Source organism: Sinocyclocheilus grahami, unplaced genomic scaffold (genome assembly GCF_001515645.1).
Source record: "Sinocyclocheilus grahami isolate Dianchi unplaced genomic scaffold, SAMN03320097.WGS_v1.1 scaffold1760.1, whole genome shotgun sequence".
Lineage (NCBI taxonomy): Eukaryota > Metazoa > Chordata > Actinopteri > Cypriniformes > Cyprinidae > Sinocyclocheilus > Sinocyclocheilus grahami.
In genome coordinates this window covers 50,421-71,883 of record NW_015506939.1, presented here as the reverse complement: position 1 = coordinate 71,883, position 21,463 = coordinate 50,421, and the positions used below count along the sequence as shown (strand labels likewise).

Genomic DNA, 21,463 nt, shown 5'->3' with positions numbered 1-21,463 from the left:
GAAACTCCAAATATGCCTCACAGATGTAATTGTCCATTTTAGCGATTTTCTGAAATGTTCCAAGGCATCCAGCTATGCTGTAGCTCATTAAAAAGAAGATAGAAATGCTGTCATTTAGATTTTTATTTGAGCTTGGTTTCAATTAAAGCAGTTTTTAGACTATCAAGGAAGTTTTGAGCTCTGAAACTTAACCCTCCTGGTATTGTTCATTTGGGAGTCACACTTGAAATGTAACTTTTTAAAATTTATTTTTTCAGTGAAATCAATGTTATATATTTTTGTTCAATAATATTTTATCTTTTGTATTTTGAGAGAATTCCATGGTCGTATTTAATATTTATGCAATAATTATGATACATTTTTCCCATTGAAAATTATACAAAAATGTATTTTCTAAATGTATTTTTTTTTTACTTTTCAGTTATGGCAGTATTTCATGTTAAAATACATACAATGCCTTTAAAACCAGATTAGTTCCATCTGGTGGGAGTAAAAAAAGAAAAACATCTGAAATTCCGTGGTTTAGCCATTAGATTCCTATGGAGCTCTATATGAAAAGCTTATAAATTCTCTAGTTGTTTTTAGACATAAATATATATATTTTTTAATTGTAGATTTGGATTTATATTTGGACATTCTCAAAGACCACTTTTTGTAAAGGTTTAGATTTTTTATTTTTTTTTATGTTGGTTTGAAATGTCAGTTTTTGTATGAAAAAAACTGTTTTTTTTACTACAGTCAAACCCGAACACAACAAAATACATTTTATTACACATAACATCAATGTTCAACAAAAATGTAACAAATATGAACAGAAATGCTTTATCAGTGTTTAATCAATCTGATTTCAACCTCTTATTTGAGTCTTCTGCCTCAATTTTGCCATATTGTAACAGCCACACCAGTTCATTTGTGTTTATAATAGTGTGGTGTGTGTGTTGTCTTGTCTGTGAGTGTGTGTGTCTGTTTTGTACTCTTGAAGTTTTAGAGTGTCACCCCTTACTTGGTGTCTATGTTTTTACTCTATTGTGGCTAAATTATTGATTTTATTTCAAGTATTTGCAAAAACATGCTGTGTGTTACAGTCACACTAGTTCATATATGTGTGTCTGTGGGTGGGGCAAGTGTGTTTGTTTTGCACTCTTGATATTTTAGAATGTCACCCCTTCATTGCTGTGCACTTTTTTCTGGATTGTGAATGATTTGTAGATTGTACACACAAGAAATTCTCTGTATTTTTGTGTATTTCCCATTTATTTCCAATGTCAGTCATTTTTGACCGCGAACAACACGTGTGACTTTTTTTTACGACCATTTAGCTTTTTCGAATCAAGTCCACAATTTTTTTTGTGATCACATAGTGACCGTCATAAAAGTCAGCAAGTTTCGTACCATTCGATGAAGTAGCGATTTTTTAAATTTGATTTTATAAAATGACCGAACAATACCAGAGGGTTAAATTATGTCTTTACAGTACAATGACCTCTTATGTGTAAAAAGATCAAGGAAAAATTGGTAACACTTTATTTCGATAGTCCACTTTAGACATTCTATTAACAGTAAGTAACATGCAACTACATGACAAAGAAAGTGTTAGAAGATATTAAGCAGACAGTCTACTAATACTCCACTAACTGCTAGTTGACATCTTATTCTACTAACCCTAAACCTACCCTAACAGTCTACTCTGAGAGTTAGTAGATCTGTAGATGCAGATTAATGAGAATTAGTTGACATGTAGTTACAGAGCTACTTATAGTTAGTAGAATGTCTAAAGTGGACTATCGAAATAAAGTGTAGCGAAAAATGTATTTATCAATTCATGACCCCTTTAACAAACAACATTTTATTAATCAGAGATCGCCAAAAATATATATATATAATGTTTGCATCTTGATTTTGTTTATTTTTAGAATTTTAAGGTTGATTGGAGTTAAATCATTTTAATGTTTTAATAATAAATTATTAATTAAAATACTAAAAGTCATCCTGTGGCCTGCTTGGACATTTGCTGTGACCCCCTTATTGAGACCATCTGCCATAGACCTCAGTCTTTTTAGACTTTTGACTGTTTAAGCTTGTGTAAAATATACAACATTGATTTATAGATTCAGGGAGTCATTTTACCTCGAGGTTCAATCTGCCATTTATTTCCTGGCTGATATAATGCTGGATTTATACTGACACCTAGCGGCATGATTGTTGCATCAACCCGAAAGCAAACGTTTCGGTAACCAACAGCATTGTAGAAATGTGTTATTTGCCGTCAGCCAGGATTAACTTATGCTTCGAGACAAAGTGTCTATAACAAAAGGCTTAGCAAGATAAAGTAGTGTACAAATTGTTATATAAAATAAAACATGAGTTTTCATCTTGTGTGAACAGACATCAGCTTCATGTTAATACCTGTGTGCCGTGTTTCCTCAGGTCCAAGCAGTGCACAGGTCATGGATCAGGCAGCGGGGAGTCTTAATAATCTGGAGAGTATGGACATACAGGCAGCGTTCCAGCAGGCCCTGACACACGCTGAGAGCTCAGTGACCCCTGAGCTGCTGTCCTCCTCCCCACCTGAGTCCTACTTGGCCGTGGCTCAGCAGGAATGGCTGGACCTGCGGATACACAGCAGCTCACGCTGGAAACTCCCAGTGCTGCATTGTTTCACTAAATCTGAATCTTAGTCAAGTGACCAGAGCAGTTATGTCTGTTTACTGGCCCATTTACAGATCAATTATTCATTCAGATATGATATGTTGTTGAATTTGTTACAAGGATGTAATCTAATGGCCAACAAAACAGTTCAGGATTCTTGCCAGAGAGCAGTAAGTTGAGGCACGTGTGTAGCATTTGTATTTTCTGTGAAAAACTGTTTATCGTCAGATAAACAATGTCACTGTTGATGCCTTTCTGAATAAACTGAAAATAGTAAAATTATTCATGTATATTTATCTATTTTTCAAATAATTTTCTTCATTGCCAAAGTAATTCTGGTGTTTTATAGAGACTTTAACTACAGATGTATTTATTTACTATTATACTAAATGCATGATACACATTGCCTATACTCAAATTCTTGAATCGATTTTGCTTGACAATCCTCAAAAGGCTGCGGTTCTCTCAGTTGATTGTGCATCTTTTTCTTCCAAACTTTTTCCTTTCACTCAATTTTCTGTTAACATGCTTGGATACAGCACTCTGTGAACAGACAGCTTCTTTGGCAATGAATGTTTGTGGCTTACCCTCCTTGTGAAGGGTGTCAATTGTCTTCTGGACAACTGTCAGATCACCAGTCCTCCCCATGATTGTGTAGCCTAGTGAACCAAACTGAGAGACCATTTTAAAGGCTCAGGAAACCTTTGCAGGTGTTTTGAGTTGATTAGCTGATTGGCATGTCACCATATTCTAATTTGTTGAGATAGTGAATTGGTGGGTTTTTGTAAATGTGAGCCAAAATCATCACAATTAAAAGAACCAAAGACTTAAACTACTTCAGTCGGTGTGCATTGAATTGATTTAATACACGAGTTTCACAATTTGAGTTGAATTACTGAAATAAATGAACTTTTCCACGACATTCTAATTTATTGAGATGCACCTGTATATCAAGGCTAGAAAATAACTGCAGTGTAAAATAACAGCAAATGTTTCTATTAGCCATTATACACTGCCTGTAAAAAAAAAGTTGCTTACTGTAATATTTCATTGGACTGCCTTTAGCTTTGATTATATTGTGCATTCATTGTGGCATTGTTTCGACAATGTCATGCAACATCACAGCATTTATTTCCAACAAGAGCAGCATTCAATTTTGGCCGAGATCTTGTATTGACAATGGGATAGTCGAACCACTCAGTAAAGTTGTCTCCAGCACATCCTAAAGACTTTCAGTAGGGTTAAGCTCAGGAATATGTGGTGGCCAATTCATACAAGAAAAAGATGTTCACTGAACCACTGTTTCACAAATTGAGATGGGTAGATTCTGTTCATTATTTTCCTGTGTAATGTAAAGTTGTTTGTGATGTATTTGAGGAATGGGAGACTATGAAATGTTTAAAAGAGCAGATAATCACCACAGAATGTCAAAGACGTCTGATAACATGTAAAGCATTTGTTTAAATGAATTTCAGGTTCAGTCTTCCTGCTGTTTTATCCCAGAGCTTTATTAAGCGCGGTTATATCTCGTGTGACCGAGAGGTGGTGACAAAACATCATGAATTAAACACGTCAGTTGTAAGAGCAACCGACTTGTAGTGAATGCAGGTTGTATAATACACCCGTCCTCTTGTTCACTCTTTAAAGTGTTTGTATTTGGTGTTCCTTAATGAAAAAAGGATATGAATAATCGAGAAATGGGATAAGAAATACCGACATTCGTACCGCTGTTAGCATACACGCTGTGTATGCTAATTTACTTACGACTATAATCACTATTTTAGTTAATGGGGTGGTTTTAGATTGGTTCCTCATCGTTTGCTTGAGCCTCATGTAGATTAAATGTGGCAGTAAATTTAGCAAACGAAATATTTTCTGATGAGCGTCCAGTCTCAGAAAAGACTTTAACTTTACTTTCATGCTGACTAGTCATCGAGTAATTGTAGAACAGATAATTAATATATATCAAATATATTACTGTTTATTAAAGTTTGACATATCAACTATTTAAATGTGCATTAACTGATAAGCATTACGATAAAGTCATTAAGTTTACAATCATTAGGTTAACTGAACCCAAACACAGGCCCTTAAACAATATTACACCATAAACAATGTTTGCAAGCACCAGTCTAAATACATTCAGAAACATATTCTAAACATGTGACAACACAACAACTACTTTAGCCGGCTTTACCTCAGTCTTGATGCACAGACTGACCCCGTCCCATGCATCCCTTGACTTGTAATTAATTTAAATGGACCATTACGGCTGCAAGGGAGACTTACGATGAATTTTCCCAATATCATTTGCTCCCCAGAAGGCCTGTCGCACACCTGGGAAATGTATGATAATGTCTGATTGACAGGGATGGGGCTGTGGCCATTGTTGAGCTCCCTCCCCATGCATGCACACAGCAGCTGAGTTATGGCTGCACGGCCCACCTTACTGTTTGGTGGCATGTAATTTGAATACAGATTAGTTGGCCTCAGTGTTCCAGTGCTTTGGCACTACCATTACTGTGGACAGTAATTTGACTGATGAACACAAGGGTTATCACAAGGTCATCACCTTCAGCGAGGTAAGAGGGGGATGGTGTGCCAGCCAACCCACTTTTGGGAGCCACCAGCCAAGAAGTCTTTCAATAGCATAATTAGTTACTTTAATTAAGAGGTGAGCTAGCTGATTGAATAAATCCGCTGCTAATGGAGCATCCGATTTCCCATTCAAATAGCTCCTGTGTACTTCTGTTGCCATTCACTCCCTCAGGATGTAGTGAAAATGTTTGTCATTTGAGATTTCCTTTGGCTGGTTTAAACTTGCACACTTAATCCATCCTAATCTTTAAATCTCATTTTAAGATGTATTTGTTTGCTATGTTTTTTTTTTAGTGTTGAATTTGAAAGGGATTGTGATTTGATTCATTTTGAAAGTTATTGTATAATGAACAAACATTGTTTCTTTTCAGAATGGGCAGATTCTGACAGATTTGTAATGACAGGCTGTTGATGTAACACTTGACTGCAAAATTTTGAAGGTAAGCCATAGAAATGTTTGTTAATGTCCGTTCCAGTTTTATAATAATGGTGTAATTTTATAAAATGCTCTAAATGTAGCTCTTAGTGTATCTGTTGTTGTATGTGGGTCATTACTATTATTTAGTATATTTCATGACAAGAAAAATGTGTTTATTATTTTTTTAATTTAATATTTTATTTAAATATTGTAAAGCTAAACTTTTTAGGAGGAGGAAGCATTGTAATAGTTTATTACAGTTAAGTGAACATGGAGTGATTTTTAAATCATTTTGGTTTTGAGTAATGGAAATCACTTTGGTTTAAACAGATGGTTCTTAAGATTATGACAAGTTTTTAAGAATGTTCCTAAGTGCAAATTCCTCTCAAATATTTTCTTAAGAAGAAAGTGGCTGTGTTGTTTGTTTGTGGGTCTTGCAGAAGTCTCGCTGATCACAAAAGACACCTCAAAGTTCCTCTTTTTGTGCAGCCTGCAGATTACCATAATAATCATAATAATGAAATAATGCTTATTATTTAAAACAACACAGTGAATTCAATAAACATCTTACCTTTGGGGATTTAAGACAAGTTGCAGGTTATTCTAATTTTAAGACTCTATTTACATTAATTTTTATTTTTTGATATTGATTTTGAATTATTTCTTTGTCTTTTAGAACAAATGGTTTGTCTTAAGAAAAATAAATGTTTTAGCGAATACAAAGTATTCTTAGATGAATTCCGTGATGTTTTGTGTTGTTTGCTGATAGTGTCACTTCAAAACATTCCAACTTGACGATTACAGAAATCAGTATGATATCTTTTTTTGTAAATCTAAATTAATTTCAGCTAGCTGTCAATCCCTTACTGAGCTAGATAAACTTAATACGATAAACTTAATACGAATAGATAAACTTGAAGTATATTTCTGTTATGTATCTTTTATACAAATATTTCCTTAAATTGCATATTTGTGTAAATACATGGAATTCAAAAGGCACTGCAGAACAGAAATGACCCTGTCCTGAATATTATATAATAGCTAGAGCACATGCCCTCAATTATGTGTGGAGTGCTGCAGGAGGTATATCTAGCCTAATCATTTCTGCATTTTATGGTGTTTTACACACCTCTTGACTCATGTGATCTTTTAATCCCTTTGGGCTATTATTATTGCCATGAGCCTCTCCTCTACCCCCACCTCTTATTTCATCATTTGCTTTATGTGTTTAAAGAGTAAATGCAACTGTAGTTATAGACATGCAAATATATGCCACATAGACAATTCTCAAAATATTCTTCATGCTTTCTTTGACTGTTATTCTGCATCAGTTTGGCAGAAGATTAAATATTTTTAAATATAAAGGAACATTATATTTGAACAGCAGCCGTGTGTGCTGGAATAGGACTTATCTTTCTGATATCCTTTCTAGCCCTCTCACTGGGAGATAACAGCATGTTATCTACTCCAAAATCCACCTGACATAATTAAACAGCAATGATCAACTGATAGTTATAAAAAAATAAAAGTACCCTCCTTCAGCAGTCCTTCGGTTCATTTTTAACAATTTTACAAAGACATTTTTAACAATTGCTAGATTAGAGTTTTGACTAAGTGTTTTTAAGATTGTGTGCCATATTAAATAGTGATAACACTGTGATTTAAAAGAAATTTAAAATTCTTTCTAAAATTAATTAAAATTTTAATTCTTTTTGTGCCACAATTTTCAGATTTCCTTAAAGTTGTGTAAAGTGTGTGATTTCTGCACAGGCAGTGGCACTAAACCGTGTTGCATCTAGGGGACCTCAGCAAATTTCCAAGGGAGCTGCAGGATGTCTTGAATATTATTAATACAGTTAATATTAGATATATTTATAAAATAAAAAGATTTAAAAAGTATTAACTTAATAATAAATAATTTCCCTCTCTAAGTAACTATTGTTTCTGTTTGTACCCCAGTTTCTGTTTATTAAAAATCAGCTTTGTCATGATTATAGCATTAATACAGAAATATCTTACCTAAAATTGTGTTTGGGAACCACTACACTAAACAGAATTATTATTAATTATTATTATTATTGGATGGACAATATAGTCCCGCCTCAAAATCACCTGAGTTGTTGTGTCCTGCTGGTTGGTATGTTTAAGCAGATCAATGTTTTGGTCATAACACATTTTTTGGGGCTCTGCGAATTAAACCATGGTGCACAAAGTGTAATATTTCTTGAATATGACACATTTTAGCCAAATCTGCAATTGTAGTACTTAAAGATGATTTAATTTCCCCAGTACTGTCTGTACAGATCCATTTTGTAATGTTTGTGTAAATTCGTATGAAGCCACAAATGTTCTTAAAAGCAAGAGGCATTTGGCACCACTGCAGGCGAATACCCATCAGTAAGTGTTGAACATAAAGATTGAAAGATTGCTTCATAAGAGTTATGTTCCTTTTCTTTGACTGTGTAAAATGCATATATGATTTATTTAACAGCGTCTTATTTTGTTAAAAATCTCATTTCAATCATACAGGCAGAGCATGATTTAAGAATGCATTGTTTAATAGGCTTGCCGTGCCCAAATTTAAACTAATTCAATTAATCAGCAAAGCATTCAATTTTGCCTGTCTGAAACTCACTTAGGCAAACAAAGGTCTTTTAATATAAATTTTCCGCAAGATTTCTTTATTGATTTGGTGCAAAATGATTTGTGTGATACATTCACACCAATCAATAAAGGCCAAGTCAATAGTGTTTATAAAAAATCATAGCACCATAGATGAAGTGTCAAACAACTTCAGCTTTGCATTGACCCGCAGCGTATACTACATTGGAAAATACACTCATAAAAATCCTCTTGGCACATCATTTCCTGAATGACCTGTTTGATGGGTCTGGCCAATACAATGCCTTTATTGGTTAACTGATAAAGCAAACTTTTTATACCTGTAATGATTATGGTAGTAAAGTTATAAAACTCCAGGTACACAGTGGAAGTAGCAAAAGTTTGTGTTATAAACAGAGTGGTCTTGCAGTTTGTTTATTTAATAATTTTATTTATTTATTTGTTTGCATTTGCTTTATGCTGGTATGGAAGGCATGATGGTATGTTTTCTCTGTTCTAGTAGATTCCTATATGTAGGTCAGTGATTTTCAATCAGGGCCCTGGATCCCACTATAAGGGTTGTCCGCAAACTTCCAAGATGACTTCCAAGATTGTTCAAATGAATATATTATTCTAAATACATTCAATATGATTAATATGATAATATGATATTATCTGAGACTTGATAATTTGTTGATAATTAAATGAAAAGCAATTAGGAACTCCATGCTATAGACCGTATTCACAAAACTTTTGATCTTACCACTAAGAATTCTCCTAATTAGCAGTAAAAGCTAAGAGTTTTCTCTTAAAATCTACAATGCCTTTATTGGTTAACTGATAAAGCAAACTTTTTATACCTGTAATGATTATGGTAGTAAAGTTATAAAACTCCAGGTACACAGTGGAAGTAGCAAAAGTTTGTGTTATAAACAGAGTGGTCTTGCAGTTTGTTTATTTAATAATTTTATTTATTTATTTGTTTGCATTTGCTTTATGCTGGTATGGAAGGCATGATGGTATGTTTTCTCTGTTCTAGTAGATTCCTATATGTAGGTCAGTGATTTTCAATCAGGGCCCTGGATCCCACTATAAGGGTTGTCCGCAAAGCTAAGAGTTTTCTCTTAAAATCTATTCACACAGCTGCTGAAACAAACATTTACTAAGGAATAGAGAGAAGTCTTAAGCTAAGAGTAAGGGCGGGGGAACCTCGTTGCTATGGATGATGTCAGCATGCTCACTAATTGGCTGATAGGGGAGTTTATTCCCATTATTTCTATAGTCATTGAAATAATGTAGAATATCATGTCACCATATTCAAATAAAGGTATGAAAAACAAGTATATGTTCAGCTAATTGTCAGCCTCTTACATGTGTGTTTCTCGTAAACAATTAGCGGATATGCATGCAAATAAACAGCCTTTTAATTAACAGAGCGGAATAATCATGACTGAGATATATCTAGTTCACCTGCACTGCATAACTGCATTTTCCCTGTGGCCAGGTATCGTAGAGTTGTCAAAACCTTGATCTGTGGCATTACTGGGTTGTTTGTTGGTGAAGTGACTGCGTCCCTGACAAGTTCTACAACAGTCATAATACCCTCATGATTAAGACGATACCTTTTTAAAAGCTCATTATCGTCAAATGTTTCTAAAAAGTTTATGTTCCGAGGCAGATTTCTGGAAAAAGCCATTTTAGGATAGTTTGTGATTTGGTCTTAGTGACTTAGGAATCTCTGCATTACTCCTAACGGTTCGCAGTTTTAGGAGCTCTAACGCTAAAACGCTTTGTGAAATACTCTTAGAGCAAAAATTTAGGAGTTCTAAATGTAGGACCGGCATGCCCATTATTTTTAAGATTTTCTCCTAAATTGCCATGTTATGAGCTACTTTTACCCCTTAAGATGTTGTGTGAATATGGGCCCTGGAGTGTCTGGAGCTGTAAAAGAGAGCAAGACCTTTGAGGAATCTAATATTTTTGGGATATTTCTGCTATAGCAGAATTTAGTAACACTTTTGTCTTGAATTCACCATGTTTCCAATCACCATTTACTCTTACTTCCTGGAAAATCTTCAATATATTTATATAGTATATAATATTTAAATAGTATATTTATATAGCATATATGCCAAAAATCAGTCTGAATCCTTGTTTCTATCGGAGGAAATAGACAGAGCTGAACTGTGGACAGAGGATTGTGGGAGTCTCTTTTTGGGTCAGAGACTGGCCACACAGCCAATTGCACTGTGCCTGCTTGGCTGGGTTTGGTAGGGTAAAGTAATGTCAGCGTGAGGAGGATGATAAATTGTGTTTGTTTAAGCCATCATTACATTGTACTTTTCTTCATGGAGGTCACTATTTAATAACACTTGAAGTTGATTGAGGCATGGGCGCGACCCACCGGGCGTCCCCACTGGTCAGCTAGGGTGACAGGCCATGACTGCAAACATGGAGATATTACAGAGCTGACGCTGCTCCGGGATGTTGTCGTAATCTCACCACAATCTGGTGCCTGCTCTAGTGTGTAATGTCCTGCTGAAAACTTTCGCTCAGGGAAACCCACGAAAGGGAAAAAGCGGACATAAATTTAAGGGCTAGTTGTTCTAAATTACAGCTGACCAGTGCACTAAGTGAATATCCTCTTCACCTCCGCACTTTATAAAGTTGTCAGGATTATTTGGCTCTGTCTCAGAGAATTGTGGCCATCACAGCCTCAGACATCTCTTAAAACACCCAAAGCCACAAAGAAGAGTTTCTTGTGCTAATTGACTATTAAAGCAAAGAAAAATGGTACCGTAGGGATGGTTTCATTAGCTCTATTAGTTTGCGTTTGCTCAACTCAATCTCATGGCAGTTTGTAGCTATAACTATAACTATTTTATGTTTCCACAAATTGTTGACTAATTCATATGAATTCTTACAACCTTACAAGTTTAGGGGTGGACCCTCGCCTTTTTGTATAAAAATTGTTTTCGTACAAAGCATATTGTATAGATACTTACAAAATTGCCAAATCTTAAAATAGTTGTGTTTTCTCATGAGATCGGGTGTAAAAATAAATAGATAAATAAAATAATAATAATAAATAAACTAATACAACAAATTCAACAAACTCAATACCCTGCCTCCATTCTTTTATGGACTGATTTCATGATTCAGTCAAGTTATTTTTTTTCTTGTTGAATGTCCTGATTGCTTGAAAAATTCAAGTTTAATTCAAGTTTATTTCAAGTTTATTTGAATTGAAAAAGGACTAAAAATGGTTTGTGTTCCATTTCATGTTGACTTTAAAGGTAAAATTAAAAGATATACCAACAAATCTACTTTTGCAAAGTTCCATCTGCCTTGTCTTTCAAAGTGTGCGAAGTGTGCACCATGCAAACATTTTATGTAAAGGCCAAATTAAGCAATGTTTCTTTCTCTTATACACCACATGTATAAGAGAATCTTACCAGCTCTGGTTATGTTACATGATGGCGCATTGACATAGTTAGGCTGACAGTAACATTACTTATACCAGACTGTAGCAATGCAAACACCGGTTAAGAGGTAACGGGGGACTAATAGAGGCTTCTCCCTAGGAAATGGCTGTCAGCGGCCTGTCTTCTGTTCCCTATCCCATCACCATCTAAACAGTGTACTTCTGCTAGGGACATATTCTCCGCTTGAGTGGAGGGTGATGGAGATCTAACCGAGTCATCAACCTCCCTCGAATGATGTGACCTGCGAGATATCCCTTAGCACCTCTACTACAAAAGGGGCTCACACACAATGGTCTTCTACCAGCTACAAAATAAACAAGCAGATATCAGCCTGCTTGAGGGAGTTTTAGGACAGGAAAGTGATTCTTTTGAGCTGTCAGATGAAATCATGTGTTTTTCTCTGATGGCCAGACACTCAACGAATGTAAAGAATAGTGCTTTCTTTATAATGCAGTGTAATTTATGAAAGCATGAAAAATACTGTTAGGGCTGCTTATTATGAAATGCAGTACATAAAGCATGCTTTATTGTGCAAATTTTTGATAGAATCATTTAGTCTAGTCCCTGACATGAGCATAAAAGTTCAACCTTAACATAACATAACAGCCTCTATGAGCAGAGATACAGTATACAGTGCACAGTTATGTTAGGTGAATGTTACTGAATGTTTTTTTTAATGACTACATTGTAGGATTGAACCAGCATTCATGAATTGCATTTTAATGTTATATTGTTTTGTGTTTGAGCAAATTCTTAAAGAGTTATTCTGTAAAGTGAATTTCTGCACGACTATAGCAGCACCAAACTAAATATTCACACATGTAGCCTATTATATAGTGTTCTGTTGTCAAGCTTGATATTTAAAACATTCCAATAAATTAATGAATTCTAATTCTTTAAAAAAAAAGATAAAGAACATAAATATTGAGAATATAAAATATTTTACATCTATTCTTATGTTAGAAAATAAGAAGAAAATATAATTTAAGAAGAATTTTATTCTGAATAACATTTTGTTAATCCATCTCATGTGATGTATCTGTGTTCTTTTAGAGAGTTTTATGCACAACATTTAACAAGTTTAATATAGTTTGCTTTACATGAACAAACACTGCCCACCAGGACATCCAGATTGATACTTTTTGTACCATTCATGTTTGTTCTTGAAAACTAAAAATTGACTCAGGGCAATATTTAAATAATATAATAGAGTGTGCACATACCATGAAGAGAGATGTGGTCTGGTCTGTGGTTGACTCGAGTCCTGTCTCTCTCCTACTGTTTGAAAAGCACAGAACTGTGATTCCGCATCGCAAATCAGGCAGCGATTGACAGTGCTCTGATCCAATGGTGTTGAGCATTAGTCAAAGTGACAGTAATCTTGCCCAATGGTGTTGATGGGGTACCAGGGGGGCAATCTTATTTCAGGGGGGGCCAGTGCCACCTCGTGCAAATCCTTTGGACATGCCCCTGCTCGATGTATGTCACAATATGGACGAAAGATCTGACACTACATCCATTTCACCGTAACTTTAATTAAGTCAAGTTACAGCACGTCTCTTGTGATATTCTCACTAAATGTGTACAGAACTGCTTGCAATGATTTCTTGAGAAATTCTAGTGATCTAATGAAATTAAATCCTTATATCTCTATAATAATTTATTTAGTATCTATAGTGTCTTTAATGTTTATTTTTCATAAATTAGTTCACAGTTACAACATGGGGTGAACGAGAATGGGATCTACAGGGGTTTGAACCTTGAATTGTCAGCAGCTTACGTATTGAAGGCAAATGACAGCATTTTAGTATTTTAAGTCATATTAACACAATTATAGCTATATATTTTATGATTGCCAGGCTCACATTTATCACAAGTGCACTGAATGAGGTTTTGTCAAACACAAGGCACTGAAACTTTGACACTTCATTAAACGGATTCCATAGCGGGGTGCTTAATCCCAATACACGAGAGACTGCGCGATTTTATCAAAAGCCCTGGAAATAGAAGCCATCACTATAAGGTGTCTGGGAATTAAAGCAGTTCAGCCAGCCAGGGAGATAGACCTTTTACAACATAGATCTGGGATTTTTGTTAAAGACATTATGCATTGAAGGAAAGGCAACCTATCTGAAAATATTTTATTGTGTTTGGAAAAATCTTGAGAAATGGCCATTCCAGAAATGGTTAGAAGAGACAACACTGTGATAATGCTGTTTCTAGTGTGACAAATGTGCCTGAATGTTCATAGAACAGACTGTGATTTGAAAACTTTTGATTTATATCATCATTTGAAATATATCTCTGTTTGTTTGCCATGGATTTAAGCTATACATAACCATTTTTAAAAAAGATTTGTATGTGTATGCATTTCTTGTGTGCTATCTTATTTTACATATCTTCCAAAAATGTGTGAAATCCTAACTAAACAATCTCCCTTATAAAATAAAAAAATGACAGCAATGGCAGTACCAAATGTGTTTTAGCAGATAAAATAAGCATGCATCAAGAGCTTGTGCTGGTCCCCTGATTCTGTAGAGCTCAGGTCAAAACAAATTACACAAATGGAAAACAACAAACCTTTTATTTACCTTTGCCCAGTGCCACAAGGGCCCATTTTAAAGCGTCATAATGTGTCACTTGTCTTGGCGGGGAAGGTTACACTGTACTCCATTGATTTAACTACCTCAGCCAAATGTATGTAGCCATGACCCAGGACATACATGTAAATTGAAATCAAGCAGGTGATGCATAAAACCACCATGCAGAACACAAATCGTCCTGTAGCCCCTTTGTGGGAGATGTTCTCTTCGGGACAATGGCAAGGAAATTTTTTTAAATGGGAAGTATTATATAGCTCATCCAAATGAAGGATCTCCAGAGATGCGTATAGACGGTGGCAACAATTCATGTTTGAAAATACATATCAGAATATTTAGATTTATGGTTCATCACTAATTGCTGGCTTTTACTTATTATTTTATGGGGTGGAAAAATAATAACCTAATATGTTTTATCTGTCTGCCACTAAGGTCAGACACATCTGGGTTGTGAGTCTTGGTTGCAGCCAGCTGCTTTGTGAATTTAGATTGCGTGTCTGAAAAAATAAAGATGAATGTCTTACAAGGCAATCACCACTATCACTATTGGAATTGAACAAACTCCTTACCCTACGAATTAAACTTGAAGGAAAGAGCCAAGTCATATTCAGAGACCAGCACTCTTAAAAATAACGGTGCTTCACGATGCCATAGAAGAACATTTTTGTCTAAATGGTTCCATAAAGAACCTTTAACATCTGAAGAACCTTTCTGTTTCACAAAAGATTCTTTGTGGTGAAAAAAGGTTCTTCAGATTATAAAAAGGTAAGAAAGAGATGGTTCTTTAAAGAACCTTTGACTGAATGGTTCTTTGTGGAACCAAAAATGGTTCTTCTATGGCATCGCTGTGAAGAACCTTTTGAAGTACCTTTATTTTTAAGAGTGAGAATATCATAAAGTCCTTTTAATATGTCATGTGAACACTTTAGTCAGACTGAAATTGTACCAGACGATTTTTGCAAAGTCAAAGTATAAATTAATACGTTTGGCCACAATGTGGGCTTGCTCCAAAAGACTTATGTTATGTTGTCTATTCATATATTATGTTGTATATTGTATATTATGCTTTATTGTAATTATGATTTGCCTGTACATGTAAACAGACTTGGGACAATAAACAACCAGAAGGCCCTCACATTTTCTTCACTGACTTGTTAATGAATATGCTCTGAACTCCAGGATTTAGATATTTTTGCAATCCCTACATTGTAGCTTTTGTATCTCAAGCCATGTTATATGCATTGTCTTCAAACTGGCTGTTGTTCTTTTTTAGTTATACCTTTGAGTCGTTTATGGGTGGATATTCCTCTGGAGGTTGAGACTTATCCCGAGACCTTATATCGTCTGGGGAATTTAATTGTTCCATCTCCTTTGCCCCCACCCATCTTAAACAGATTGCTTAAACTGTTAATTTGATCAATACTTAATTTTTTTCACCTGCCTCTTTTTTCTCTGTTAAGCAGTGATAAGTGATGGTAGTGTGGCAGGTGGAGTGAATTGTCAGATTTTTTCTCCGCTCTCTGTGGGCCCTTCTGCCATTTGGAGTGATATAATTTATACCACAGTAGTGGCTCTGCAATTACCCTGTCTATTGCTGTCGACAGTATCTCACTATCTTTTAAATGGATCCAGCTTGACTCATCCAGCCAGGCAAACAGTACAAATGATGCCATTCCTCATGCTGCAAGTCTTAAAGAGATAAGTTCCTTAAAGAGCGGCCCATTTATCAGTTGATACAAGCAGGATACTTACAAGCCCACTCTATTGTTTAGCTGTTTTGACAGTCAGCCTTTTTCGTCTGGGAAGGTTGTCGGGATGGTGATGGTGTGAAGATCCCTTTTTTCTTCTAATCATTCCACTGGGGGTGTCAATAATGGGGCTGATTTGTTTCTTAAGGCTGGAGTGGATAGGACATCTCTGGCCCTGTTTGTTCTTTTTTTCTGAGGCTGGAAGAAGAGTAGTACAATTTGTAAGGCACAAAAAATAGATTTATATTTTCATTTTATTCCAGTGCATGCCAAAACATCTAAAGAGTTTTGGTTGGCCTTCACCAAAAAGAAAAATCTAGGGAAATTCACAGCTCCTTCCTAAAATGACTACTGAAACCCTTCCAAATTAAGACCAAATAATCTCAAGGTTCATTTGTTCCTACACCACTTCTTGAATTGTGTTTAAAGATCACTAAAGCACTGTAATTTAAGCACTTAGACACACATACCACCATTTATGTCTCCCCATTAACTTGATTATTACACTAATTAATTAAAGGGAGGAATTTCACAACCAGTTAACAATCAGATGGCTTACCTTAAGTGAGAGCAATCATTTTAAAGTAGTGGTAGAAAACTAGTCAACGCTGGAATAGAGGAACAGCTTGTCCTTGAAGTATTATGGGTTAGTTATAGAGAAATAAAATCTGCAGAGCAGGTTTACTCTTTACTAACATTAGTATATGAAGCAGTATGTACTTGTGAAGCAGACATTTTACCCGCATATTGTGGATTTTGATTTGTACTAATGGATCTTTCAGATTTCTCTCAATAACAAATGATTGTGCATAACCAAAAAAGCAGAGCTTAGTTTTAAGAATGGCTCACTGGCCCGGGTTTTGAGTCAGCTGACTATCTACATTTTCTTTGTAAAGGGAACTTAGCACTTAATGAGTGAATAAACAAAATGCATAATAATAAATAATATAATTGCTATAAACAATTTAAAAACATTTTTGATTATTAAAATAAAAAATAATATAAATAGGTAGTATTAAATGTACATGTAATACTTTAGTAATTACAGATATTGATAAATGTAAATATAAAACTCTACATCTTAATTAAGTAAAATTAACATTAGTTAAAATTAAAATTAGTTTTTCTTTTCTTTCTTTGAGGCTGATGAAAACATTTCATTTTAGAAAGTGGCCCAGTGCCCATGTCTGTTCCAGTTCCCTTTCAGTCGGTCACTCTCGACGTCACGTCGGATGACCGACGAATTGGGATCTCGCTTAGAGAGACCAATCCACTTCGAGTGTAAACTAAACGAGCCAATGCACATTGGCATGCGATTATTGCATCCAGCTGTCGCTGATCACAGCGTGAGTATAAGTAGGCTGCTGGTGCAGTGCATATTCAGCTTTTCGCTTCGGAGGCCAGCGGTCTCTACTAGAAGTGTTGCATCCTTCTGGGCGCTGGCTCGTGGCGCCTAGCTGAGCGGAGAGTCCGGCGCCAGGCCCTCACTCGATGAATCTGTGAGAACCGGTAGAGGGCTGAGTTCTGTATGTAGAGACCTAAGTGGATCCCGTATGTGTAAAGTCCACGGTATAGCCACAGAGCCCGTGTTTCCCCGGCAGACTTCCTGCTATTTTCCAAGAGGGTTACAATCACCTCTAATCTTCCATATGCGCCTAAACGGTTGTTCATATGTGTAAGTGCTTCCGAAACCTCCTTCGGGAAGGATGGGGCTTCCGCAACATCCCTGTTCCAAGTGGTACGGGTACATTTCCCAGTCTTACTGAGTGGGTAGTGCCATAGCAGCAGTAGCTGGTCTTCTTGTGGTAAGCCCTGGCCTGTGCCAAAAAGTAGGGGCGCAGGAGGCTTCCACAGGACACTGGAAGGGGCAGTAGCTATGCCCCTTTGGTAGGGATCCCAATTCGTTGATCATCCGACGTGACGTCGAGATTGACCGACTGAAAGGGAACGTCTCAGTTACGTATGGTAACCCTCGTTCCCTGAAGGAATCGCCATAGCTTCTGTACCACTGCTGAGTGGCCGGGTTACCGGCTCGGCTCCTCAGCGAAAACCTGAATATGCGCTGCACCAGTTGCCTACTTATACTCACGCTGTGATCAGCGACAGCTGGATGCAATAATCGCATGCCAATGTGAATTGGCTCGCTTAGTTTACTCTCGTAGTGGATTTGTCTCTCTAAGCGAGATCCCAATTCGTCGGTCACCGACGTGACGTCTCTGTTCCCTCCTTCAGGGAACGAGGGTTACCATACGTAACCGAGACATTACCTGGACATTTTCTGGATTTAAAATAATAAAGCTTTAAATGGGATTACATGTAATAAATCAATACCATGCTCTAAGTTGATCTGATGTTCATCTCACACTCAGAGTTGTGATATAGGCAGGTCGCAAAAACACATTAAAACTTTTTACTCAAGACTGACTTTGTAGGATTAGCCAGCTAGATTAACAGGATTTTTAAAAAAGTAAATCAGTGATTTTCTATCTTTCATAGCTGCTTGGAAAAATCTAGTCATACCTGTGGAATCTTCTTTGTTGCTGACTTAATATTTACAGTATTTTTATTTATTTATTTTTTACAGAATGAACGATCACAGTCATTAATAGAAAAAGTGAACCTGTAGAAAAATTACCTTTTGAAAGAACAGTATTTGGAGTTATTTCAGTCAGTTCAGGTTTCAGCAAAAGCTTTTATAAAGACTATGGCTATTACAATGAGGTATTCTGAGGATCCATATTTGATAAGGTTTCCAAGATTCATGGTGTCAAAAGTTTCATTTGAAGTAGTTAGCTACAAGATAATTGGGATTATACTTTCTTGTCAACATCTAAACATCTAAAGTGAGAAAAAAAAATTTCCTCAAAGTGCATTTTCAGACTAATCATGTGAGCTTTAAACTCCATCAAATTTGCCATCTTTAATTATTAGGCGTTCATGTTGTGCTCTCTATTCTGATAGTATGGTAATGGTAATAAAAACTCTTAAATAAAATTAATCTATGCTAAAATTAAATGCTTTGACAATCTGATCATATATTACTGCAAGCAGAAATTATATGCCTGGAATTAATTTGTTGACCAAATTTTAAAAATCTCTTCATAGCAATCTCATCACATTTTAATAGTGTACCCACAAAAAATACCTATGTTCTTTAGTTAAAAATAATTGGCCATTTTGTTAAATAGTTCAGATACTCAGGGAAAATTTTAATCTTTTTTTAAATATATTTTTAAATGCTGTTCTTTTAAACTTTCTATTCATTTAAAGAATCCAGAAAAATATAAAGGTTTCCACAAAAAAAGGAAGATAAAAATATTAATCATCACAACTGTTTTCAACATTGATAATGAATATAATAAAAAAAAGTTATTGAGCACCAAATCAGCAGATTCTGAATGATTTCTGAAAGATAATGGAACTTTTAAGAATTGTGTATTGGCTGCAGAAAATTCATCTTTGTCATCATTCAAATATATTAAAATAGCAAACTTTTTAATTAGGTCACAATGTACTGTGTTAATATGAAGGAATTTTTCGTATTGATTTTTTTACAGGTGTGTTACCTGTATTTTGAATTTTGCTCTTATGTTTTAGGGCTAATGGAAATGTCCGTAAAATGACTGGATAATGTCCTGGCAGAAACTTTCCAGTACCTTTTTTTTATTATTATTTTTTTTACAGTGAAAAGATTGACACAAACAATCATATATATTATGTGTATGATAGTAGTTGGGACTGTGGCAGTTAAGCAACAGGTTAATGCAATAATATAGCAATTTCCTTGAGAATAATAATTTAGAAGCACTGACATTTTAAATAAGATGTTCTATAAGGAAGTGCAACAGATGTTATTTTTCACATGATTTGTTGCATTGGACAAGGCTTTGTTGAAGATGTTACACCAGTGGGTTTTGAGCACATGCCATCTACCTCTGATTATCCGCTTCACACTGTTGATAAGTGATGACTGTCTGTAGCACTACAGTGTTTTCCCATCGTTCTGCCAGCTTGACCTGTCTGCTCTCTTTATCCTTTCGTTTGACGAAACTGCTTGAGTTACTCCGCCGAGATGGTTTGTATTCCACTTCAAATTAAATTGTGGCCGCGAGACATTTAATCCACAGATTAGGATATTTCTCATTGATAGCCTTTGATTCAGCTTGTCCCTGTTGTCTCCCATCCTTTCAGTGCGTTTTAAGATCTCTCTGAGCAAGAAAACTGAATTCTGTAGCCATCCGTCAACAGAGGGCTGAAATGGCCTCTCTCCATTATAGTTAATTGAGTTTGTCCCTCCATGTCATCGAATGGGCTTTCTTATCGGAGTCAACAGGGATGTGAGAGTAGACTACCTCTGCTCCAATCCCACACTCTTAATCTCACATGTTAGTCTCAGTGCTGGGCTAATACGGCAAGCCGCAACTGCAGCGCTTTGCAATAAATGTAATATTCTGAAAAAGTAATAGTATTCTGTTTATGCATGGCTGTGGGTATTTGGCTGTTGGCACAACATATCAAGCAGTGACTGAAGCATCCTAGTGTGATATGTTTTATGTTCCATCTAAAACAGGGCTTGACACTTACTTTTTCCCCAAGCTGCTCATTTGTTTCTAAGTTGGAAAAAGTGTGTAAAAAAAACTTTAGGGGTGCAATGAGAATTGATCAAATAATGTGTTTTTCCGTAATAAAGGGTTATAAGGAGGTGTTTTCTAGCAAAATTATTTAATCCATTAGAATACTAAAAGTACACTAGGTTTTTAAAGGGGTCAAATGATGCAATTTAAATTTTTCCTTTCTCTTTGGAGTGTTACAAGCTCTTGGTGCATAAAGAAGATCTGTAAAGTTGCAAAGACTAAAGTCTCAAATCCAAAGAGATAGTCTTTATAAATGTGATTCGTTGTGAAAGCAAAACTACTTTGTTTGGCCTTCCAAAAGAGGACGATATCTGTTTCGTCATGCCTGGAGCTGATCTGTGCTGGTTGCTGAGGAAATACAACAACTTTGCCCTAGCCCGGAGTCGTCACATGTGGTTGCCACAAGCCCTCCGGATGCTCCTTCGTCGAATCCGCTGGCCTCGCCGTTCTCAAGCCCACCGGCCTCAGCTCACTCTAGCCCGCCGGCCGTTCCTCACTCTAGCCCGCCGCCTCTGCTCACTCTAGCCCTTCGGCCTCTGCTCACTCTAGCCCGCCGGCCATTCCTCACTCTAGCCCCCGGCCTCTGCTCACTCTAGTCCTCCAGCCGTTCCTCATGCTAGCCCCCGGCCTCTGCTCACTCTAGTCCTCCAGCCGTTCCTCACTCTAGCCCCTGGCCTCTGCTCACTCTAGTCCTCCAGCCATTCCTCACTCTAGCCCCCGGCCTCTGCTC

At 36.1% G+C, this 21,463-nt stretch overlaps 1 protein-coding gene and 1 long non-coding RNA gene across 7 annotated transcripts in view; both read left to right on the top strand.

The window, feature by feature from the left end:
- The window catches only part of ccdc142 (coiled-coil domain containing 142), an 18,571-nt gene extending 15,529 nt beyond the window's left edge, over positions 1–3,042 (top strand). For all 5 annotated transcript variants that reach the window (XM_016258909.1, XM_016258910.1, XM_016258911.1 and 2 more), the window contains one exon: positions 2,428–3,042. In XM_016258909.1, the coding sequence (XP_016114395.1) occupies positions 2,428–2,678 (251 nt within the window). In that variant the 3' untranslated portion in view covers positions 2,679–3,042. The remainder of the gene's footprint in view (positions 1–2,427) is intronic.
- Positions 3,043–4,266: 1,224 nt separating this feature from the next.
- Positions 4,267–21,463, top strand: part of LOC107572490 (uncharacterized) — a 45,130-nt gene continuing 27,933 nt past the window's right edge. The window contains exons 1-2 of one of the 2 annotated variants that reach the window (XR_001607356.1): positions 4,267–4,378; positions 5,619–5,687. This is a non-coding gene — a long non-coding RNA (uncharacterized lncRNA). Of the gene's footprint in view, positions 4,379–5,364; positions 5,434–5,618; positions 5,688–21,463 lie in introns of those variants that run through there. The other variant, XR_001607357.1, reaches the window with a different exon arrangement.